The 25,783-nt window shown below is 42.8% G+C and overlaps 1 protein-coding gene across 3 annotated transcripts in view; it reads right to left on the bottom strand.

The window, feature by feature from the left end:
- arhgef4 (Rho guanine nucleotide exchange factor (GEF) 4) overlaps positions 1 to 25,783 on the bottom strand; it is a 115,008-nt gene that overhangs the window by 52,034 nt on the left and 37,191 nt on the right. For 2 of the 3 annotated variants that reach the window (XM_034862499.1, XM_034862498.1), the window contains exons 3-5: positions 14,633 to 19,354; positions 12,201 to 12,473; positions 11,685 to 11,811 (exon numbers count right to left, since the gene is read on the bottom strand). In XM_034862499.1, the coding sequence (XP_034718390.1) occupies positions 11,685 to 11,811; positions 12,201 to 12,473; positions 14,633 to 19,354 (5,122 nt within the window). Of the gene's footprint in view, positions 1 to 5,764; positions 6,305 to 11,684; positions 11,812 to 12,200; positions 12,474 to 14,632; positions 19,355 to 25,783 lie in introns of those variants that run through there. The other variant, XM_034862500.1, reaches the window with a different exon arrangement.

Genomic DNA, 25,783 nt, shown 5'->3' with positions numbered 1-25,783 from the left:
TTGGAAAATGGCTGCAATGAAACAAAGAGTGAAAAATTTAAAGGGGTCTGAATACTTTCCGTACCCACTGTATATAGTTACAAGTCACCTATCTGACGTCTCACTGCTGTGCTTATTTCCGGTCTTGTGTTGCTTTGCTAGTGGTCCATATCCACAAAGTTGTATAGGGGTGTCCTTCTTTTGTTGACGTTGGACTATGGTCAACTGCTCCTCAGATCTCTGCAGGGTAAATCCAGACTAGCTAGCTCTGTCCAATCCGAGTTTTTTCTCGAACGTCTAAAACTACTTTTGAACGTACACGTGTTCCATCAAAACAAGTTCCTTCCCGAGGATATTTTGCAGCGGCACTGTGGCGCCGTCCGGCGCTTAGCACCGCCCAAGACGATTATGATTGGTTTAAAAAAATGCCAATAAACCAGAGCTCGTTGTTCTCCCGTCCCAGGATACCGAATTCAATACTTTTTAGGCACCGACCACATTGCCTCTGAAATATTGATTATCAAAAGAAATGCCTCGTCATTCAATACACAGTTTCAATACCCAAATAAAGTCAACTTCCTCAGTGAGCCAATCAGCACGCATCATGCTTCTACCCAGATCTAATAATGCCCTCATAATGACTGGCTGCCCAATGTTACACGTTATGGAGACACACAGGAATAACTCTACCTTACACAGTGACAGCTCAAGTACTAGGTATGTAAAAATACATAAAAGGATTAGTGCCATAAACTTCCTTTTTGTTTTATACATCTAAATATACACTCATATACTGTATATACACCGATTTCCTTTTCATCCGCCTGTAGACGCTGACCGATACGGGTTGACAATTTCCTTGGGCCGATATTTGGAGCCGATAATGCTTTAGCTTCTTCAGTTTTCATCATACAAATGTAAACCCTGCCACACTGGATTTGTTTTTCGGAATCTGCTCTGCCATTTCTTTAAAATTAATAAACAAAAACGTGTCACTTCTGCAATCATCGTACATTTATATCGCCTCAATTATTTGTGTGCAATGTGCATCATGTGGATGGGTGTGCTGCATATGGTTAACAAAAAGCTTTCAACAACATCTACAACACAGCTTTGATGATGCATTGCTTGCCGACATGTAAAGACTAATTATCATCAGGCCATCACAAAATGTCCTTTGTCGACACATTTAAGAACACAGCAGCCGCGTAAAAACTCAAATATCAGCCCGCTATATCGGACGGCCGATGTGAATTGGTCTATTACTAATTGATATCAATTTGAGATATGTCACTGAAAGGGATATTTATCGGAAGATGCATCACCTAGGCTAATGGATTTGATTTTGAATATGTATTGCAATTAAAACAAATGTGAGTATGTAGAAATAAAAGGGTTTTGTATTACAATGAAAACAGAATGGAGGATGTATTTGCACACATGGAAACATGTGTCCAAGTATTGTTAGTGGCAACAAATTAAAAGATGTTTTGAGGCGCTCTATAATCCTGACATGTACTGTATGAAATTGTTGTATGCAGTATTGCAATTAAATTGGAACGTTGATTGCCTGCGTGAATGTCACATGCTTCAAGAGACAGGTCTGTTGATTGAGAGACACTCCCATTGATAAGTGATTGTCTATTGTCTACAGAATGGGAAGGGCGTAATGTATTTAAGCCCGGTTGGGTTTGTTGTCCGAAGTACTCTTGTGCAAGGTCCAAAAGGGACCAAAAAGGTTTCGAAATTCGTATGTGTGTATATATATATATATATATGTACATATGTACTTTAAAAATGGGATGGAGAAGGTATTGCGTAGGAACCGGTACCAAAGTCACTGTTTGGATTCTGGTATTGGTAGTGAGCAAATCCCCGCACACACATGCCACCTCTGCATTGGTTTATCTTTTATTTTTTGTTTATACAGTCATGAGCAAGGTCCTTTGTGACCGCCACGTCCACCGATCGCATAAAGTAATGCCGACGTGACAGGTGTGTTCAGGAATGTTCATTCTTTGGAAATGGATCTCGGAGGGAAATTAATTCCCGTACCACAAAGGAGACAAAGCAAGTGGTGTCTGCCTTGTTTTCTACTCACTATGGTTTAATACTTCATGCCATTTAGGTCTGGGTATTGATACTACATTTAAATGGAGTAGTTTAAAGTTCTATAGGTTAACAAGGTGCTGAGAGCAGATAAAGGTTGCTGTGTGTTTCTGTGTGTGTGTGTGTGTGTGTGTGTGTGTGTGTGTGTGTGTGTGTGTGTTTGTGTGCGCGTATTATGAGGCCAACATCTGTGTTTCTGCGTGTCTATATGACAGAAAGCCCGATTGTGGTTGCACAGAAGATCTGAGAAAGACCAGGACAGGTCTGTGTATACCCATGTGTGGCTACACACAGTTGTCTACATGTACTGTACTACGGTAGTATAAGTGTATGTTGGGGGTGCTTGATTATGGAAAAGAAAATCATAAGGTTCATTTTAGTCAATATTAAAATCAGGATTATTGAACACGATTAATCATTATCTTTTGGAAAGATGTTGCATGTACAGTATGGAACTTAAAAAACATTGAAATTTGAACAAATCCACAGTGGAAACACGTAGAACGGTGACATTTTACTCAGTATTTTTCCCATTTTAACATTTGTTTCCTATTCAGCACATTAGACAAAGGGAGAGTTCATCTGCAAACGTAATGTGCAAAATAATTGTTTTCCTTGATGACTTCCTTGATGTTTTTGTGATCATTAAGAGCCAAAATCTTAATTACAATGGAAATGTTGTTATGTTCATAATTGTGTGTGTAATGTGTGTAAATGCAACAGCATGCTGCACATATGCTTGTTCCTCCACCTCCAACACTTGCTAATGTTCCAATGGGAATATTCAGTGCTGTATTTGCCCCTCCTCCCACTCTAGAGTGCATCTCCTTCTCCTTTCCAAGTTAAAAACCACAGCTCAGCGTGAACACACACACACGCACACAGAGTCCGACAAAGCTCCAATGACAACAACTGGTAGTCACGATAAAGCTAATGTGATGCCATTTCAACCAGGCAGGTCGGGCCTCCACTGATTTTGCTGCTCCCGGCTTTGCATTTCCCATCTCTACATAGTCCTGAGTTGATGCAGAGTTTCTGCTGCTTTTGAAATTTTAGTTTTTGTAAGACCCTGCGATGGTCCTTCTTCCGAAAGCTACAGTAAACACAGTCCCATGACAACAACATTAACAGAGAAACAGGCTGACAGGTCGGGCGAGTGAGAGAGAGGACAGAAAGCATTTGAATGCTGAGATGAAAAGGTCCTTGAACGAGCAAGCCAGACACAAGCAAAGAGACAGTATTAGGAAACAGTCCATTACTACCAGGCCTGCAGCCCGTGTCCATGAGCAAAACGTCTGCTGATGACACGGGAACCACAACCACACCAGTTTTTAAGTCCTTCCAGGATTTCACGCACACATGGTGGATGCAGAAAAAAACGCAGAGGAGACATACAGGATGACCTACGCTCGTTATTGTAAGTGCAATGATAAGTTAAATCCACTAAGTCCTTAATCAAACCGTATGAATGAGTCCCAGGCCAGGATAGGAAACTAACTAACAATGTAAAGATCAACAGGCCACTGACACATATGTTCAAACTGGATTCATTCAATAAATTATTATTTGTTGTCTTGAAGCCAGTCCTGAGCCTTTTTGGTAAGGTCACAAGGAAAACTCAGCCCAGAGTAATTTATTCTCTCCAAAACAGGTTCCCTTTTTATTTTTAAAGTTATATATAAAAAAAACATTACAACTTTTATCGCAATTTTTCAGCCAATCCCAGCAGTCCCTCGTGCCAGACTCTGTATCAGTATGTACCAGAGCCAATGACCAAGCGGAAGGGAGAACGGGTTGATGTCACACATACGTGACCATATTCATATTCATAACCCGCCGGCCCAAAAAAACAAATAAACACAAAAAAGGACTTTGCAATTAGTTTAGAATTGTCAGATTAAATTCCTGGCAAGCACATGTTTTATAAAACTGAAACTTTAAACCAAACACACAGTCTAAAAAATGAATAAAAACAGAGCTGTAGCAGAGCCAGTGAAGCACACTTTTTTATTAGTTACTTTATTGGTTACCAGAAGAAAAGGAAAACACTGATTCAGATAATTTGCAAATTGCCAAATATCCTAATAAAAGGGAAAAACACAAATGTCTATTGACCTAAATACTGCAGATAGAAATAAGCCTGTATGGCTAAATCTGGCACGTTTGCATGTTGGACTCTGTACTCATGTTGATTCATGTGCGTTGTCCCTTCTAAATAAAGAAATCAACAACAAAAAAAGGGTTTCAGGCTGGATGGCATCACATGTTGTAATGCTTTTATTGCAGGTTTTTTTGCCTGATGGTGGTACACAATATCTATAACATGTCTATAAGATAAGAAAAAGTGTTCTCTCAGCTTGTTTGTTCAAAAGGAAGAGGATCGATCAAGTGTTTCTGTCTTTGGCTAAGTTGAGTCCAAGTACGTCTCCTATTGACATCATTACATTACACCGACCCATAATGCAACACATTGAAGTAGCCTATGTGATTGTAATGTAGCTTTACCACACCAAGTCACATGACAGTGACAAGTGTAAAAACACAAACAGATGGAAGCTACTAAGACCTGCTAAGCTAGCTTTACCTCTAGCAGGAGCTACGTTGGTTTTTTTCTTCTCCATCTTAAAAGAAGCTAAAACGTGGAATAACATCTGAGTTACTTTAATTTATTTTAATTTTTTAAATTGGAAAGCCATTTAAATAATCCGTGGTATTTCTTTTTACAAACAAATGTCAGAAAGGTTTACAGGTTTGTTTACATTTTGCCCAGATATGTAGACATAGAATAGGGCTTGTTAACAAACCTCATTAATAATTTGTATGCATTTATTTATCAAGTAAAAAGTCAAACATTCAGTGTTTCTATTTTCTTAAATGTAAGAATCTGCTCTATTTTATATCTTTGCAAATTACATACTAAGGTAATATCTTTGAGGTTTGGACTATTGGTCAAATAAAACTATCAATATGAAGACTATATCCTTGGCTCTGGGCACCTTTGCTTTGTCTTTGAATAATAGCTTGTGTACAGACATGTACGCAAAAGAGATGTCCCAAAAGAATGAAATAAATGCATGAATGTTTATATCTCTTAGAGTAAGATATACAACAAAGTAATACATGGGCATCCTGGTGGCCCAGAGCTCAAAACCATAATCCCAATATTGCTGGTGTGACTCTAGCCGGGAAAACTTTGTTGCATATCATGTGCGGAAATATGGTTTCAAATCAAATCTCAGCGCTGATTTTGAAAGACTTCCAATGATACCCAGCCTATGTTCTGACAGTTGGGATGGGCAGTCAAAATCACACAGGTCAACTCACACAGCTGCCCGTGTGTAGCAGTTAAGGGCACAGACTGAAGTCAGTGATAAGGAGACGATGAGAAATTGCGCTGGGAAAGGCGACGCTGACGGTGTTTTCCGTCTTCCTGCATGACTAGAAGGAAGCAGCCGGCCCACCCAAACCCATCAACACAGCACCTACCCTGGAACCGCTCTCACACACACACACACACACACACACACACACACACAGAACATCCTAACCACCCAAGGCTGACACACTAACCTCGTGGCAGTGTGTCAGTGTGTACATGTTGTGCAATAAAAAGACGACTAATTGCAATTCAGTGATCCGTAGGGTGCGCTGCGTTTTGTGTTTGGAAGGCACTTACCTGTGGTCGAGTGCAGACTCTCCAAGCTCCAATAACGAGACAGGACCCCCCTCAGTGTTCCACCCAAGCTACCTGCTCCCCCACCTCCACCCGTACATCCACCCACCCCGAGCCCTCCGTCCACCATGCCGTCGGACCCCGCGGCTGTCGGGCTTCCTCCGTCCGAGTCGGAGCCCGGCGACAGCCCCGAGCTGCCGCTGCTCCCACAGCTGCCCCCAGGCATGGGCACGCCCCCCTCCAAGCCCTGCTGGGTCCGCATCCCGGTACTGGATGCACGACAACACGGGGCAGGGGGGGGGGGGGAATGGAAGTGGGCAGCAGAGAAGTAATTGGCAGTGAAGAGGAGGCGAGACAGCTGAGCAGGTGGTTTATTCCCAGGGTGAGATCGCAGGAGGAGAAAGAGAAGGAGGTGGTGATATCTGCGGCACTGTTCGCTGAGGTAAGCGTCAGCTGTCAACTTGCTGCTTCCTCCTTCCATTCACAGTACAGCAGAGCTGTAGCAGCGCGCCGCTCCTCCACCTCTCTGCTCTGATCGCCTGTCATGCAACAACAGTCTCTCTCTCTCTCTCTCTCTCTCTCTCTCTGCTGACATCAGTGGGGGTCCTACAGGGGGGTTTCTATGGCGTGGACGGCTCGCTAATGGTGCAGTATTCCTTAAGGTGGAGATGAAAACAGCTAGCCCTCCCTCCTTGCTCAGTCCACCCCACCCCTTCCACTGTCCTCCCAAACACAAACACACACACACACACACACACACACACACACACAAACACACGCTGCACACTATGTTGGCCATCATATCAGAGTAACGGAGCAAATTTTCAGATTACATTCCTGGCTATTTTCAGCCATATTGGCTCTGTGACAGTCATGATCGAGGTATGTTATATGTGTTGTGTAGAGGCGGTACAACATGCAACATCTATTCAACATTATGAGATCATTATGGTTGAACTGATACCCGACACCAAATCAGTGGCTGTTTTTCTTTTTTTCATTATAGCAATGTATTGCAGCTACTATACCAGTGTAGTACATCCACATACTGCATTATTAAAACCGCTTCAAATAATAAATCAATAAATAAATGAAGGCATTGTTGAGGAGGATATTACTGGCTGAACTCCATCAGATTGCTTTAAATAATGTTGAATGGCTGAATGTTAAAGTCTGTTGCATACTGAGCTGTGATGTCAACATGTTGTGAGTGAGAGGAGAAGGTAAATATATCATCGCTGTGGGGCAAATACCGCTTAAGTCCAAAACCGCTGCATTACAGAAAAGAAAGGCTAATTTATTTGTATATTATCATTATATCAAGCTATTTACCTTGGACAAAGTCAGATGAAATAGCTTTGTCATATATATATATATATAAAACTGAGCAGCATGGTGGCTCAGTGGTTGGTCCTGCTGCCTCAAAGCCAGCGGTGGGGTGTAGGTACTGTACTTAAATCCAAATGTTGAGGTACTTGTACTTCACTTGAGTCTTTTCGTTCCAAGCCACTTTCTACTTCTACTCCGCTACATTTCAGAGATAAATATTGTACTTTTTACTCCACTACATTAATCTGACAGCTTTATTTACTTTACACATTAAAACGGTGCTCTAACCAATGTTTTTTAGGCTACAACATTTGTTGTCACATTCAGCAAACATCTCCTCACTATCTGCTAGCTGCCTGTCCCCTGAACACACTGTAAAAAAACGCAGTCTCTGTAGACAGCCCAGGGTCTACAAACATCAACAAAAACAAACTGTGCCAACCTGAACCACAAAACCATAACAAACGGTGTTCCAGCCAATAACCATCAAGAAGGAGTTGGTTGAGTCATGAATGCGCATTGTGGAAGTAGCCTACATGCTAACGCTGCTGCGGTGATGGCTCAACCAACTCCTTTTTGTCGGTTATTGACTGGAACGCTGGAAGACTGTTGGTAATGTTTGATGGTGCAGGGTGGCACAGTTTGTTTGTGTTGGTGTTTTGTAGATCCTGCTGTCTACAGACACACGTTTTTTTTTACAGTGTGTTCAAGGTACAGGCAGCTAGCAAATAGTGAGGAGATGTTTTTTTACAGTGTGTTCAGGGGACAGGCAGCTAGCAGATAGTGAGGAAATGTTTTTTTACAGTATGTTCAGGGGACAGGCAGCTAGCAAATAGTGAGGAGAGGATTTTTTACAGTGTTCTGAGGACAGGCAGCTAGCAGATAGTGAGCAGATGTTTGCTGTATGTGACAACAGATGTAGCCTAAAAAAACTAGGACATAACTTAGAGCAGCATTAAGATTTCTGCGAACAAAACACATGTAGCTATGAAATCTGATGTGTTATTATAAATTAAACTGGCCGAAAATATCCTACAATGTCCAATAGCCTCCAGATCCAGCTGAAATGAGTAGACCATTCAACTCACAGTTTTGAGTACTTTTACTTTAATACTTTAAGTACATTTTCCTGATGATACTTTCATACTTTTACTTAAAATTTTTTTAAATGCAGTACTTTTACTGTGTGGTATTAGTAATTTTAATTAAGTAAAGGATCTGAATTACTTGTAAGCACGACAAATTGTAAAACCTCCAGACGGACATAAAGGGTGACCAAAACAAAAATTCAGTGAAAAATCCCAACTCCCCACAGCCTGTGGTGGAGGCTTCAAAATAGCTCCAGTCTATTTTCGGTCCCTGTAGGTTATTATCCTAGAAGACCAATACAATCAGCAAGCATTCCTATTTAACAAGCTAGTCACAGTGAACTATTTGCATTTTTGCTTATGCTAATAAAAAGTCTAAATTCTTTTAATTTGTTGTTGATTAATGCCGCTTCTCCAATACGATGCCCTCTATCCTCCACAGCTTTGAAAGATTTTCACTTTGTACAAACAACGTGACAACATCTAGACCCTTCTTACCAAAACTATCTGCATGGATGGATCCTATTAGAGGTTAGAGGGAAAAGGTGCCGCCGACTCAGGTTGAAAGACTAAAAAGGTAAGTGACGGCTATTCTCTTTTTTTTAAAGATTATTTTAGTGGGCATTTCTAGGCCTTCACTGACAGAGCAGCCGAAGAAATGAAAGGGGAGAGAGGGGGAATGACATGCAGCGAAGGGCCGCGGGTCAGAGTCAGAGCTGATAGTCTTCATTAGCTTTGGAGGAACTCATTTGGCAATGGCTTCAATTTAAACGGACATTCTTTAATATAAAAGAGTTACGCACAAAAGCTTTAACAAAATATTTCACAATGCATACATTTAAACTCTGTCTATACAACTTTACTAGTGTCATATTTAATACGCAGTCCAAAGCCAGTGTTGCCCAAAGCTCTGTCATGGTTGAATCAGAGTCAATGAACAAGCTCATCTAAAGCTGTGCACCTCAGGCTAACAGCTGACTTCTTAAGATCGAGCCACCATTGCTATCGGTTCAGCCTAATGAAACCACCGTAGAGGAGATTACTTGAGAAAAAGAGATGTATCACTGTACAGATTTAGTCTGCTCTGCTGGGGTTCAGAATGATGAAGCATGGACCCGTGTAAAAAGATTAAAGTGGCTTTGTGTGTGCGGTCCCATTCAGTGAGGTAGCACTGCAGCGGCCTCATGATTCGGCTGACAATTCAATTTAGTCCAACGAATCTAATTACACTGAGGACGTCTGCAGCAAGAGCACTGAGCCCCCTGTGAGAGGTGTACAGACACTTTGACATGATGGCCAGTCTGATCGCTCATCCAGCCGCACTCATGCACCCAGAGGACTTAGTTACCAGTTTATTAGGTTCACCAAGCGGTCTGGCGTTAGTGCCGTTAACGTCACATCTGATGTCATATCAAATACCTCAAGATAAATACAGTGATGAGACCTCCTTTTTTCCTTTTTTAGAAGTAGAGAAATGCACCATTTCAAGGAAGTCTTCCCTACAATTGTAGGCCTTCCAGATTTCAGATAGTATTAAATCTGGACTTTTCCAAAGAGGGTTTTTCTTTGATGGTTTGCCATCTGGCCTGGAACTTCAGCATCTTTTCAGAGGCTACTTTACATTGCTAAGTTTTGGTTTAAAAATTAATATATTTTGCTATGTTTCCCCCTCTCATTCCCTCTGCTCTGGCATTTCCCCCTCTCATTCCCCCTGCTCTGGCGTTTCACCTTCTCATTTCCCCGCTCTAGTGTTTCCTCCTCTCATTCCCACTGCTCTCGCGTTTCACCTTCTCATTCCCCCCTGCTCTGGCGTTTCCCTCTCTCATTCCCACTGCTCTTGCATTTCACCTTCTCATTCCCCTGCTCTACTGTTTCCTTCTCTCATTCCCACTGCTCTCGCGTTTCACCTTCTCATTCCCACTGCTTTGGCTTTTCCAAGCCCCTAAACCGGAGCCATTTGGCCCGTTTTGGTTTGGAATCTGCGGGGTTGTGATGTAGTCAACGGCCGCAAACAAAGACCTTTGGCAACACCGGATTTGGTCCTATAGGTTATACACTCTTAGACTAAGCTACACATGTTACCATGGCAACTACCAGCAATAGGCGGATTATACACACTGCCTCCTGTTTACGCCCAGTAATCCAGAATGTTGATGAGATGTGACGTTTGGGCTTGTTAGTTTAAACAAAGATTAATTCTTCTCCTGGAGATAAAAACACTTTGTGCACGGAGATTGCAATTTTCCCAAAACTCTCCTAAATGAGCTATCTGCTAAAAAGAGATCTAAAGTAGAAGTTGTTGAAATAATATTATAACACTGACAGACCTTTAGGGCTTTTTACTTAACCAAAAAGGAAGGAATGTAGATCAAAGAAAAGAGTTTTAGGCTCAAAACCTGATCTGATTGTACAGTAGCAGTTAAGTGAAAAAGAGGTAAGCTATCAGATAAATGTTAAACCACAGCATGTAAAAGGCAGGAATGAGTGTGTTGAAATTTGCACTCATAGGTTAGGTTCCTCGTCTTGTTACATTTGGCAACAACAACAAGATTAAGGCAAAGTTCTTGTTTGGCTGGTAAGACAATATTAAACCCATGTGTTTGGCTTTTGTGTTAATTTAAAATTACCTTTTTGAAAAACAATGTGCTCATACCAATGTATCAAACAATATAGTTTCAGTAGTGGTACTAAAATCAGGCAACATGATAGACAATGTTGAAGAATTTGAAACAAAGCTCAAGTGATTTACAGGGCTGATGTGTTTCAGTGAGATGGGTCTGATAGTCTGATAATGTAGAAGTCTCTTTCCTGTCTCTGTCTCAAGGACACAACAAAAAAAAATTAAAAGAGCGCAAATCTAAAATTGCCCATCTCCCCTGAAGAAAGAAGAACCTGATCAGTTTGTATGCATCTGTATGGTAAGAGGGACGTTGTAAATGCGATACAGTGAGAAGTTACTGCAGCCAGCTGGGGAAATAAGGAACTGCACTGGTTCTGTGGTTCTAATGCCAGCCTCAGCCAAAAGGCTACAAGGCTGCGTGGTTCACTGATGTTTGAAAGGTGTTGCCGGCAGCAGTTTCAAGCAATAAAATGTCTGCATATCCATTGAGTGCAACGTGTTTGTGGTTACAGCACATGCAACAATTAAACTAGGGACTCAGTTTCAGTTGCATCCAGCACAAACTCAACATCGACTCACTGACATTAAATCATTTAATAATGATTGTCAGCCTGTGGGGTGGCAATAGAGTAACAAGATAAAATAAAATGAGGCAGTTCACTCAACACCTCCTGTTGAAACGGATTGGTTTTAAGACGGGAAATTTGAGGCTGCGCACGGCACACACAGACACACAGACACACACACACAAACAATTTATCTAGTAACCAAAAAAATCACAGGCTCCAATGTTCCAACAGCCATTGGAACCAATCAACCACCCCAGGTGACTCTGAATAAGTGCGGCATCTTAAATGTAGGAGACTTAACCAGAGTAGGTACTTACAGGAGTAGATGTGTCTTCTCCAACCCAGGCAGTCAAGGCCGATGGGGGTGCTCTGAGAAAAGCAGTGGGATTTGAGGGGCATCCCCCGGAAGGCTTCAATGGGCCCCAAGAGGACTCCAGCATCAGTCTGTTGGAATACAAGGGGATTTTTTTTCCTTTTCAAATCACTGATATCATCATTTAGTCTGCTAATGATGAACTAGACATGAACCTTTAAAACGACAATCCCTCAATCCATATAACTGAAAAGAAAAGAATACAAGATGGATGGGCATGCATGAATGAATGGTGCAGAAGAGTGGAAATTAGGAGGCCATGCTTGAAACAGAAAGAGAAGTGATGGCAGGCTTCATGTCCAAAAAAAACTGTCAGAAGCCACCAGAGAGACAACAGACTGTCCAGGAAGAACAGAAACTCAGAAGCGAGGCAGAGAAGGGAGAAGATGAGTATCACACAGACTTCCAAGGTTTTGGATCTTTTGCTCTGGCGGCTCATGGCGCTGTGGCCACATCTTACTTTGTCCACGTCTTCACATAACAGTGTGTTGAGTTGGCCCAGGCTCCCCCTGATAGCTCTGGCCAGTTTGCGTTGGTTTTTCTTTTGCTCTTCAATCCAGAGGTCGTCTGAAAACTTTGGCCTCCGCTGCCGGCCGCCTCCATCGCGGCCCAGGTCCACCCAGCAGCCAGTCCTCGGCCCAGCGAGAACCACGGAGGCCTTCCCCTCGCACTTCTCCCCCAACAGCCTTCTTGTTCTGGACTGGCTGGCGGGTCGGCCCTCTGTCTGTGTGCCCTTGTGAGTGCACAGTTAATTGGTTAGTCACGGTCACCCTTTCTATACCGATTCCACCCTGCTACTTTTACCTGGAATGTGTTTGTATTTGTATTTTTTTTTATATTACCTTGCGTAGTAAACGTATTGCAAAGACTGTGACACATTGCAAATAATTTTTGTGTTAGTTGAAAGAGAATATCAGTAGAAAACTGCACTTTAACAATGTCCTCGGGTCAATTTTGATATGTATCAGAAATGAGTTTGTAAAATAAATGATCAGTCCACAACTTTGAATTAAATGTGGGTGCTTTTTTCAATTTTATAGCATTTGAAGAAAATAAAAAAACGCAAATAGCGACAAAAGTGTCGAAAACATTTAAATTAAAAATTTTGAGCCAGACAAACTTAGTCTCATGGTCAACGGGAAGACAACACAAGGGTTCAAATGTATCTGTCGCTCTTGTTTCAGTGCTGCCTTTTATTGTCAATTCAATGTTCAGTTTGTTTAAATAAAAAAGTTGGAGATAATTTCCTTTCTTTGGTTTTTATTTCAACAAGTACAATACTGAAAGCAGCAGAACAGATAATACTGCAATACCGGTTTATTTATCACAAGTAATATCGTTACTGCGATACTCAACGTTTCCGCGTATTGCTTATTTTTGTCGTATCGTGCAGCCCTAGTTTGTATGATTTGACATGAGAATGGATATTTTGTACTACAGGCGCTTCCATTCACTGGAACACAGCTGGTTGGTCGACCCCAACATCCAGTTTCAGTGTCTATTACAGTGTCATTGTGTTTTACTTTACAATGCTGATCACACAGCAAGGGTCAAACCTGTGGCCGTGTACACAATGAAAGTACATCAAACCATTGAAATCTAGTAATCTAGTGCCATGACTCTCTTCCAATATCCAGTATTTTTCCCATGAACATTTTTTTCTTATGTTTATATGTTACTGTACATTACAAAGTAGCCGGTTCCAAATGGTTCTAAAATTTAAATCACATACAACATACAAATATGTAAAGGAATGAAATGGAAAAAGGGAACAGATTCACTTCTTTTTCTGTGTCCAATCCTACTAATTCTGAGATGCATGGCGTGCTTAGTGAAGTGAACTCTCCTGCTTGTATATACCAGCGCTCATATCTCTTCTTGGTTTCACTGTGCCACTGCCTACATCGACAGTGGAAATTTTGGAGTTTTTTTGGAATGTCTGAGCAGTCGTTCGGGTCTTCTTAAAGCGGTGTCAGTGAAAGTGTCAAAGGCATGACAGGACAGACACGCAATTTACATTAGCTGCTCAGTTATGTCACTAGTCGGCTGTTCTCATTAACTGTAACGCTGGAGGGAGCCTAAGCTTTATGTAGGGACACAAAGCAGTCTCTGCCCTTTCAATGTCTCTTTAGAGGTGTGTTGAGATGTAAACATAAAAAAGGAACTGCGTAATTGTCAAAATCATTTGAAAGTAGTATCACTGGTATTTTTTTTGTGCCATATAACATTGCAAGGCAGTGGGACATTTTTTATTAAATTGAACATCAAGTGGGAGGATGCCACAAGGGGGGGCTGGTCCTCAAGTAATCCAGCTCTGGCTGTGTATCACAGGACTATGGTAGGAACTGGCGAAGGGGTGGGGTGGGGGGGGGGGGGGCTGTTAACCAGCTAACTCACAGAATGGAAATCTACCTCACTGCCGGGGGACGAGAGGGAGAAAGAGTTGATGCTGCTGTTTTCTCTCCTCCTCTTCATCTGGTTCACAGAGAGCCACAGAGAAAGAGAGACTTGTTCTCTGTCCTAACCCAGATACTGACAGATACACAAACACCATCATCTGCAGAGCAAGACATTAACTGGTGCTGTTTTTTTTTTACCCCACTATTCATTGCAAGCCAGAGTTAGTGTGTGTGTGAGTTGGAGGAGGGGATGAAACCCTTTTCCCAGGGAGCTGGAACTCCATTGGCATCTTAATTGAGGCATAAACAAGGCCTGTTTTATCTACACAGCTTTATGGTGATATTTAACCTCCAAAAAGGTAGTGCATTTACAACATTTACACGTTCACATATTTAAATAAGAACCCAGTAAAACATCCATACTTTTTAAAGATTATAATTTTAGTATAACATTTTTTTCATGTTCCTGTGGTGACAAACAGACTTTTCTTACCTCTAATTCGTTGATAGAGCCGATGGCATACAGGCTGATGTGTGACTGGCTGTCTATTCTGCATTCAGCTGAATCCAGAGGGCTAGCTGAGGGTTTCAGGGTCTTAGGTCTCTCGGGGGGGTCCGCTAATCCCTCCACGCTGACCGACTGGCCCAGAAGGATAGGGCAGACAGTATTGGTCCTTGCCGAGTGAGGGTAGTAAAAGATTTTACGCTGAGCTGCTGGCCTAGGACTGTTGGGTTTCGGGCTCATTGGCCGTAGGGGGCTCTTAGTCAAACCCTCGCTGGCCACTGGGTGAGACCTGGTGCAGGATGGCGGAAGCTGATGAGTAAGGGTGGCTACTGCGCAGGAACTTAAAGGTGAAACAGGACTGGTGTGACTGGGCTGTGGGACTGCAGAGACTAAAAATGGAGGTAGGCCAGACACACACAGCGTGGTAGGTACACCATTTGGTGAACGTTTTCTTCTCTGGCCCTCAGATTTACACCCATGGGGGTTCTCCTTCCCACTCCCGTGTGGAACTCCCCGCTTGGTGATGGGATCAGTGTGGCAAAGGGCTCTGAGGGAGGATGGTGACTCTGGACTGCTGAGCCTGTCCAGCGGTGGAGAGGACGTTAAATCTCCACAGCTCCGGCCAGAAGCCGCGTTGCTACATTCTTCATCTGGCAATGAATGAGTTCTTTTTAGCAGCCCAGCCTCCTTGTTCCTTTTTGGCTTCCTCCAGGATTGCTTGGCTGCAGCAGAATCCACATCAGTGCCCACTGTGGCCTGCTCCTCATTCTCCTTATCCATCGACCGGGACTCAAACAGGCTGGAAATGGACTTGTGTGCTTGTGCAAAGCGCATGCGGATGTTTAAACTGTCGTTGCTCTTGCTCCTCTTGTAGGTCTGTCCATTAGGTGACTGGACTTGCCTGAGGAGGGGGTTGTCTGGGTCGGGTCCCCCGTTACCCTCCCCACTACTCCCTTGGCTGACTGGCTGATGGACATGGCGAGTGTCGGGGGTTGAGGGGTAAAAGCCACAGCCTTCTTCTATCTCGCAATGCAATGAGGACAACGCTTGGTGAGCGGTTTGGTTCAGGATGTCACCTTTGACAAAAACCTCATCGTCTGAGTTGTCCCTCTGTGGCCCTTCCCCAGACAGAGGGCCCTCACCTCCCCCATCTGATGATTCCTGGGGGCACTCCTCACTTTTAAAACCTTTTGAGCCCTTAGCCTTCCTAAAAGAAGGCATTTTAGCGAAGACGGAAAACTTAGAGCCTTTATTCCCTGTCTGGGTGCCTTTTGTTTTGCTTCTCTTGGTCATTTTGTCAAGGTTGGCACTTCTGGCGGAAATATCAAAGTGAGCGTCGTCCGACTCATCGCAGTTGCTGCTAGCTGAGGTGTAAGAAACAGCATCATAGGCAACAGTGTTAGGTCTAGAGTGCTTTTCATCTCTACCACATAGAACAGGTGTTGCTGGGTTTACCGCAGGTTCTAACTCAGCAGCTGTCAGAGATTCTTCTTCCAGTTCCGGCCGGTGGTGTGGACTCTTGGAGATGTCCCCTGAAAGCTTAGCAATATCCCCCCCAACGTCCTCAGCAGGCCCCATGATCTCATAGTCTATCTTTGTTCCTATTTTTAAATCATCCTCTGTTGTGCAGTAATTTTCCAAGGAACGCTCAGTCTCCAAAATTGGCTCTAAACAACTGACAGCAAGCAGGTTGAGGCTAACATCAGGGTGCGAGTACCTTACTACCCTCACCTCCTGCTGTGGAGCTGTCAATCTGACCGCCCTGGGGTCTCTACACTCTTCAGCCAGTGTATATTCCTCAAATAATTTGGATAAGGTGCCTCTTCTCCTATTAGGTAAGCTGTGATCCTCTGGGTGGCTACAGCAGTGCCCTTCTCTAGCTTTAACTTCACTGTCCATTAATAGGCCTCTGCTCTCTGAGCGGGACACTAAAGATTGAAGGCCTTCACTTCTTTCTGGGTGAGAGCAGTTGAACCTTAGACTTACAACAGTTTTATCCTCAATAATCTTCTTGGACTTCAGCTCTTCTACCTCGTCTGCATGAGCGGGGCTTGAATGGCTGGGGCTAGCCCTGCTCCCCTCTAGCACAGATTCAGTGTCCTCACTGCTGCAGTTGGCTCCGTGGTCCAGTGAAGACAAGAGCAACTCTGAATCTTCCTGGGGCTTGTCCACATCTTGCGAGGGGTCAGAGGTCACATTTGTTGAGGGTTCAAACCCAGGACGATTGTTACTCTCATTACATTCGTAGTTGCTCGGGGCTTCCTTTAAGATACAACCTAAACCCCCCCCTCTCCCCACCCTGTTTATACTGGCCTTGGTGTTATTGTTGGAGTCTGAGAGCAGAGAAACAGTGGCGTTCAGGCTACATGGAGGCTTAGGGATCTTTAGAACATGCTTACAATTGCTAGAAATGTTGCTGGCAACAGTTTGTATGTTTGTCAGAGAAAGGGCCCTTTGAGCTATGCCTGGGTGTCCTCCGCTACTGTCCTGAATGGACTCAGCAGCAGCAGGAGAGGGGGGTGACGTTCCTATCCTATTAGGCACATGCTGAGTAAAGTAGGCATCTTGATCACTGGCAATTTCTTTTGGACCTACTCTCAGCTCTATGTGCTCAGAAAGCTCTATTGTGCCAAGTTGTGACTGCAAGAGATCAACTTTGCTTACTGCTTCCACAATTTCTTCTTGGGGATGATAAACATGACTGCCCTCCAACTCCTGTTCCTGGTTTTTCCGGAGAAGAGAGCACAGTGATCCTTCCCCCCTCCTCTCTCCTCCAAAGTTCTCTGATAACAGAGGGGAGGTTTCCTCTGCTCCTTGGTTGCCAGAAATAAGCAGCAGATTATTTGAGAATTGGCAATGAGGCAAATGGTTTCCAGGATCCTTCCCAGTGCCTGATTGGATTTGAGTTGAGTCAGATCCTGATTCAACAGAGCCAGGCTGTGCCCTCTCTGAAAGCGTGTCCACGGAGTGGAACTGCCAATGACTGAGTATTTCTATGGTAGCATCCCCCTGATCTAAGTGATTAGGGAATAAATCCTGGGTTTGACCCGGACCTTGCCATGTTTGTAACCTTGCACTTTGTGTTTGATCTGGTTGCCTCTTAGTGAGCTCCTCCCTGTCCGAGTCCGCCAACGGGACAGGTGAGGCTAGCGGAGAAACCTTTGGAACAGTAGCACAGGTATCTAACAGAAAAGAGGATGCGGTCTCAGTGGAAAACGTGATGGACGAACATATTTCATTTACTCTCCCAGTAGGTGTGGTCCCCTCTGTTGTACTACCAGCACACCCAAACTGCTCCGTCTGGAAGCAGACACCCGACACCCCTCCCTTATCCTGAGGCTTTGTCTCAATTGTACAAACCTGAGGGTGGATCAGTGACGGCCCTTTGTTGGGGCTCTCTTCACACAAAGTTTGAGAACAGCAAATGTCCACCTTGTGTGCCAATGTATTGACCGTATCCAGTGTGTCTCTGAGCTTAGCTGACTTTGTGTTATGTGACATGCTATTCGTCTTTGCGCCATGTGCTTCTGTGATGTTTGGACTTGCTACAAAAATGTCTGTAATTAACTGAGAGTCTGTGTGTTTTGTCTCAGATGCAGAGGGTGTTGGTGTAGCGTCAGCTGTTTGTGCATTTAATAGATCAGCAAAATGAGTATGAGCAATGCGTGTGTTGTCTTTATAATGAGTCTCTATTTTGTGATGTGATCTATTACAATATGTCCCAACACTCTTGCACAAGTCCCTTCTGTCCTTGGGCCCTTTTAGAGCCTTTATGTCTTTGTCTTCACAGATTACATCCTTGTGCTTTTCCTTCTGTCTGTGATGTCTTTCATTACAGTCACTATTGCATCTATTTAAACTGGGGTTAAACTCGAGAGAGCAATTGCGGAGTAGTTCAACATTCTTTCCTTCTACATCCTGAACATTACAGACTTCTACTCCTATTCTGTCTGTTGTCTCTTCACTTTCTCTATGTGTGCTCCCTGTCTGTAACCTTGTGTTAGGTTCACATGCGAGTCGCTGCAGTAGCTTCTTGTGCTCTGTGGTATCCACATGTATCACGCATGTTTCTGATTCTGTAGATTCATTCAGTCTGTTGGTGTGGCTTTCTGCAGGTTGTGCATGCAACGTCACTTCCTGAGAGTCTGCTGGACTATTTACCTTCTTGGCAAAGGTGTCTGTGTTGTGTTGGCTTTGTACATGTAAACTGTATGGCTCCGTGCTGCCCTGGACTTGATTTTCTGTGCAAACAGCCTGTAAACCAGAGTGTTCTTGGTGCGAGTCCCGTTTTAGTTCCTCTGTACTTGGACGGGGTCGAATATGAACTGAGGGCAGGTCTCTAGTGCTGAGCTTTGGGGGAATATTAGGGTCCACATGGTTCTCTGGGCTTTTCTTCCTTCTGCTACGTCCAAATTGTCCAACATAAGTCTCTGTGGTCTCTCTGTGGTCGTCCTTGGCTGTCACTGACTCTCTGTGTCGGGCTTTCCTCTGCCCAGTGCAGAAAGTGCTGCCGGTTGTTCGCCGACCAAGGTAGGTGCCTTCCAGTCCCAACTGGGAATCGAGAGATTCCTCCCGGTCCAGGCTAAAATCACATGTGTCCAACCCTCTTGGGCCTCTCTCGCACCATTCCAGGGAGTCAGCACCCAAATCCCCCTCCTCTAAGCCTAATCCTTCAGAGAGGTGGGGGTGGTGTTCAAGGGCATTCTGGGGCTGTGGAAACAGTAAAGAAGAGGGTGAGCTAGTTCTAAAGATATACAATATTTAAAAAGTACCCATCTGTCTAGTCACTTCCAGCAGTAGAAACTGTTAAAACGTCCCTCTTTCAAAGTCAGCAAATAAATCCTTTCATTCATTTTTAAGGCGAGTTAGTTTGTTTTTATAGTCAAATTAAACTTTGAATTCTCCTGCATTTTGTGTAAGGAAATATGAATTATAAATTATATTTTAGCTATTCGCTATACATTTTTCAAAAGGGTATTATATTGTTTTAGGACACATACACGTATGTGAAAGCTGCTGCTTAGCCTCGACCCTCTGAGTGACAAGTTCCTAAGGCATCAGATGAGTAAGAGCTGATTAACTGTCAAGATAGATGGATGGATGGATACATAGAGTAGATAGAGTAGATACCATACCATACTGTTAAGCCAGTGAAGGTTGATTTATTGCTTCCACATCTAACATTAGCAGCATTAGCTTAACCCTCATGTTGTCCTCGGATCAAATTGTACCATATTCCTATATCAATGTTCTTTTTAATTCCCCAAAATAACATGATTGATTTCACACAACGCTCTTTGGGGTGATTTTGATGGGTAATTTTGGGTTGACTTATTCAATTTTATAGCATTTGAAAAAAAACTGTCGAAGTGATTTTGAAATAGTATTGAGTAAAAGTTGACATATTCCAGTCAGTGATTATCCATCGGCATCCATTCCTTTAATTTTAGTCTAAATAATTCCTAATTTCTGCTTTTCTAACTCAAACTTTAGGTATAATTTCCTTATTTATTCACCATAAAGTCCAAAAATACCTGTAAAACTAAAGTTAGTGTTACGTAGTGTTGAAAACATCAGAAAAGCGACAAACAGAAAAGTAAGAAAAACTTAAAAACATCAATAAAAAGCATCAACAAAATTGTTGATTTTCAATTTTGACGGGAAGACAACACGAGGGTTAAGCTAAGTTTGTCTTTTACTAAGAAAATGGCTTCCTCCGTCAGCTGGAAGATTTGTATTTCATGTTTAACAGTATTCCCCATCCATCTTTTGATTCCCAGCTGCAATCTGTCACTCCGCATCTACTACTCTGTCTCCACTAACGCTCTGTGCCCACAAATCTCACAATGCCGTGTGCTGCTTACTACGTCACCTGGATTATTCATCAGATGTGACAAAAGTATTTAGTTTTCACATGCCGGTAGGCCAAGGCGAGAAGGCTGAGATACGCTGACGTTAGCCAACCCATGTTTTTATATATTCAACACATTTTGACAAAACAATAAAATAAAATAAATAAATAAAAATAATAAAAATGAATTCCAACAGCCCTAGTGCAGAGTCACGGAGTAGAGTATGGACTTCTAAGGTGGGAAACATTTGCCTAATAACTGCTTGTTAAGTTGTTGAATTAAAGCATCTCATGAACCAAAAAGCTTTTACAATTACAACTTTGACCTAATTACTGTAGTACACAGGCCAAATCAAACAAGAACATATATCCATATTGTTGCTACTTATACATATAGTTCAAAGTGTCTCTGGTACATGAACATTTCCTTATTAATATCCTACAATTTCAGTCTTACTTACTCTCCAGCGCTTGATTGCATCAGCTGTATCCAGCACCAGAGCACATAGGCGAGCAGCAAACCAGCTCAGCACTGTTCCCATGGCGTCCCACATGCATAACCACACAGTTCATACACACACGCACACAAACACACACACACAGTTGCAGGGTGTCCTCTTTCCTGATACTACATGCCCGGAGCTTCCCTCCGCACTCCTCTTCCTTTGTCTTTGTGTTTATCTTCCATGATCGTCAATCGTGCCAGCTAAGATCTCAGACTCTTAGACGACAGATGCACCCCTTTCTCCCCCCCCCAATCTACCTGCAGTGACTGGCCTTTAAATAAACCTTTGAAGCCAGATAACTGCACACACAGGAGGACACACAACTTCCCTTTTTCACTGCATGTTCAAGATGTGGTCTTTCTACAGCAGCAAGGACTTAATCCTCAAACAGCAGGTACACAGTGATCTCTGTGTCTCAATAACAAGGGAAGACATTAAGAAGCCCTGCTATAAATACAGTGTTGCAACTTTGAGCAGTGCAGGGTGCATGACAACTCAACTCCTTCTCAAGGACAAGTTACCTTATTACACAACCGTATTTCACATTAAGAAAACAAGCCTGTAACAATATGTTAAAGCAATCGCCATTTCTTTGTATAACCGCAATGACTTACCAATTGTGTGTGTGTGTGTGTGTGTGTGTGTGTGTGTGTGTGTGTGTGTGTGTATATATATATATATATATATATATATATATATATATATATATATATAGTGGCTTGAGAAAGTTTACACACACACACACACACACAGGCTAAAGTTGATTAAAAAGAGGAATTAAAAAACCAAGGGAACTTCCTCAGGATGCATAGTATCCTGATCCAATTAACTGGCCTTTAAAAATAAAAATGTGCCCGTCTCTATGGGAATTTAACATAGGGTGGTGTATACTTTGGCCCTCTGTATTTTAAGAAAGAACATTTATCTATTTACAATACATTATACATTCACAAAAAAAATGGTGTCCTTAAAAGTTTGAATTTTTGTAAATGTTTTTGAAGTAAGGCAATGTAATCAATGTGCACCACATATATAAAACTTAATTTTTATAATTGACTAAAAAGTAAGAATTATATTGTATGATCACATTTATTTCTGAGGCAATTAATTGTACACCAACATTTGGAATTGTTACAGCTCTCGTTCTATGAACAGAAGCAAGCTTTTCATGAGGATAAACTGTAGCAGGGTCGTCACAAGACCACAAGACCATAATGTCCTCTCAAGTAGGGTGTTACTTGTCCTGGAGCTTAGTGAACCTTTTTGTCAACTGATGATGGTTAAGGTCAAGATTGAACTGAGACGCAATAATACAAATTATTTTACTTAAGCAACTCAGTCACTTGAAAGGGCACTTAGGACTTACATAACTTTATCGATGTTATATATAGATAGATTTAGTGTGATGTTTTTCCCCTCATATTTGGTATAGGACCACATCAGGAAGGCAGAAAAACCCCTGAAAAATCCATGCTGTTTTTTGGGGTTAGTGTCGTATCTATTTAGGGTATTTCTATAAAGGACTGCATTGGAAAATGTATCCAGATAACCACTGAAAGTGATGCCCCATTGATGACTGGGCTGTACTCTGTTTTCAATCTCTGACCTCTGTGCTAGGATGACAGAAGTATTTAACTGATATTTCCTTCTACAAATTCTGTATTTCTGCAATAGAAGACATTTTTTGACAGTTCAAATGTTTATTGCTTTCTTTAACCAGTAGTTTATGATCCATAGCAGAGGACTCTATCAGCGCTTGTCCACTGCTAGTACCAGCTCTGCTCTGCTAGGCCGCGGTGCCCCGTCCTCCATTTTCCATCGCCGATTTAGTACCGCCTGATGCGTGAGGCGAGCGTGGCAGGTCGTAAGAGGAGACAGCAAAAATACCACCACTGGCTAAACTGGCAGCTTTGTTCATGACACCCCCGTCTGTCGCTAGCAATGATGACGCAGTGATTAGTGATGATTCTATTCGACTAATCAGTATTCTGCAGGTTTTCACGTCCCCTTTGGTATTGCGTCAGCTCGCTTGGAACCTCGACGGAGGTGATGCTAGGGACTTTTTTTGGCCTAAAAAAAAAAAAGGAAAAAAACTTTTTGGGAAAACCAAACCAAAATAAAGGTACCATGTAACGGAAAAATGCCACATGTTTCTTAACAGACACGTTGGTTTAGTTAGCAGCAGTCAGTTTAAAATCAGGGCTGTAGTACTTGAGTCTGTCTATGACTCGTACGCTTTCTGTTGTCTTGGATTCGTCTGGGACGCGTTAGTATTTGGACTCATGTACTGGATATCATTAGTGTGCATATCAGTGATGACCATGGTAATAACCAGGCCCAATTTTAAATGCGGAAAATCTGCCTCAACAGATTCCATGTTGCCCAGGTGCTGAGAGAAGTTTCGGCTAAAACAGTAATACTTGAACTTATCCAACTCTGTCCAATGGGCGGGACCAAACCAAAAGAAATGTTAATTAAAGGTGAGAGTCTTAAGACGCTTAAAGGCTTAGCAGAGATCCCTTTCTAGCAGATAGTGGCGTGGCCGGTTGAGGCCCAGCAACACAACGTTTTAACAGTAATCCAAGCTAACCCCTGGTCCATGTTATTATTCCCTGTACCAGGCGGACCCTGCACTTCTGCCTGAGAACCAAGCTGACTCACAAAAACTGAGATGCTCTATAGAACCAACAACTCATTTAAATGGAAAATGGAAAATACAGCTGGTCTGTACCAACATGCCTACTGAAGAGTTTCAGATAACATGGTGGGGCATTTTTTGCCATTTGCTGCATTTCTGCATACAGTTTCATAATTTGAAATTATTTACTGTGCCTTTCAAGCCAGAAAACTAGGGAGCCAATCTCATTACTAAGGGCCCATCCAGGCATATTTTAAGGTATAGGCTTACATGAAGCCGATCAAAATCCCTCCTTTGTGTCCAGAGAAACATTAGGAGGACATTTAGAACATCGTTGCCACCAAAGAGGAGTAACTCAGACTGCTGGAGCCTCATATTAGCTTGAGCCAAACTTAAGTGCGCATCTTTATACATGACAATGGACTTTGTCCCCCAACACCTAGAAGGCAACTTTTCAGCTAGAATAGAGAGAAGGGATGATTGAAGCGGCCAGCAACTATTCCAGTTCACATAGGGGCACGCGAGTATTGTTTTCAGGAAGACTCGGAATACATGTAAATATATACTAATGATGTGTATTTAAAACGTTGCGGTTTTGAAAACACAATTGTGAGAGCAAGATGAACCTGGTACCAAAGCCTCACAAGGCTTAGTTCAGGTTTTGAGAAATCCCAGGTTGCAGGTTGTTGGTCCTGCAACGGCAAATGGCATTTCATGGTATGCCAACCGAAAGTTCTTGGACAATACCTCCCTTAATTCCTCCCATACCTGGGTTTTGTATTGGCCATCGCCGCAGCCCTTCTGACCCCCCAGTACATGTCTGCTGCTTCAGGAGACCCCTGGGCCAACAAAACGTACGTTCAAATGGAGCGTACATTTCTGGTTATTCCTGACTACATTGGAAAAGAAACTGGAATATGGTGATGTGGTCAGCAGGACAACCAGGTGTGTGAAACTAACGAAATACGTCACATTATCAGATCATTTTAGAAACTCTGATCATGTAGAGATGTATCAGATCGGAACTATTTCTCAACAAATAGCAGTTAATCCGTCTGCCCGGCGCTCTGTTTGTAGCCCTATACACCTGCCAACTTCACTGTGTTGAGAAGACTTTAGGAAGCTGCACACAGGCAACGTGCCTGACCATTGTTTGCCAATGACTGCATTTGGTAAATAGAAGTCTACTTTCTTGCAGGGAGAAACCATTCAAGGAGAATTGCAGTGGTGCGGCCCTTGAAGATGAACTGCGTGTGACCTCAGAGGGCTGCATAAGTCCCAGACGGAGTTAAGACAACCCAAACATACATGAGCTTGTGAAGTAAACCCTCCCTGGTCTCCGAGTACACAGTCAGTTATAGTTCAGTACCAACAGGCAAACTAAACTGGATGAATGCTTAAAGTGATAATAAGGAAATCTCCTCAATTTAAATCACTACACCATGGTCCATTGACAGCTCTGTGAATAACAAGTCAAACTGAAAGACAGAAAAACAGTCCTTAGTTTGGTGTTATGGAATGTTAACACAATATATTAATGTATGACACCTCTCAGGGAATACAACACCAGGACTTGTTTGTTCTATTTCCAGATATGCCAATATGTTTATGTTTAACCGCCATACCCCTCGAGTAGCCGTTTAAATTAAGATAACACTTCATTGTCCCAGTAGGAGATTCCCCTTGGAAATCGCTGTTGTCCTTCAGTAGCACAAAAAAAGTGCAATTTTAATAAACGTTATGACCTCCCAATGAACCTTCTATTATTACTACAGGCTTTTCTCCTACTAGACACGACACTTGCTATAAATGACACACACACACACACACACACACACACACACACACACGCAGGATACCTTCAGATGAGTCTTTGACCTAGGTTTCCATCTTCCAGACCCTTGTCTCTCTCTTCTTTGTCTCTCTGCCTTTCAACTGAAAGCCCCGGCATCCCAGTGTTTCCTTCTGACGGCTTGGAGACCCCACCCACACCCAGCATGGAGGGAATGTGGACGTGGGTGCTGCAGTCACGCTGGTGTGTCAGGGCCCCGAGAACAGCTGGCTATTGTGTAGGGCTCCATGAGTTAACAAATACACACACACACACACACACACACACACACACACACACACACACACACACA

Source organism: Etheostoma cragini, chromosome 22, assembly GCF_013103735.1.
Source record: "Etheostoma cragini isolate CJK2018 chromosome 22, CSU_Ecrag_1.0, whole genome shotgun sequence".
Lineage (NCBI taxonomy): Eukaryota > Metazoa > Chordata > Actinopteri > Perciformes > Percidae > Etheostoma > Etheostoma cragini.
This window is presented reverse-complemented; position numbering and strand designations above follow the sequence as displayed.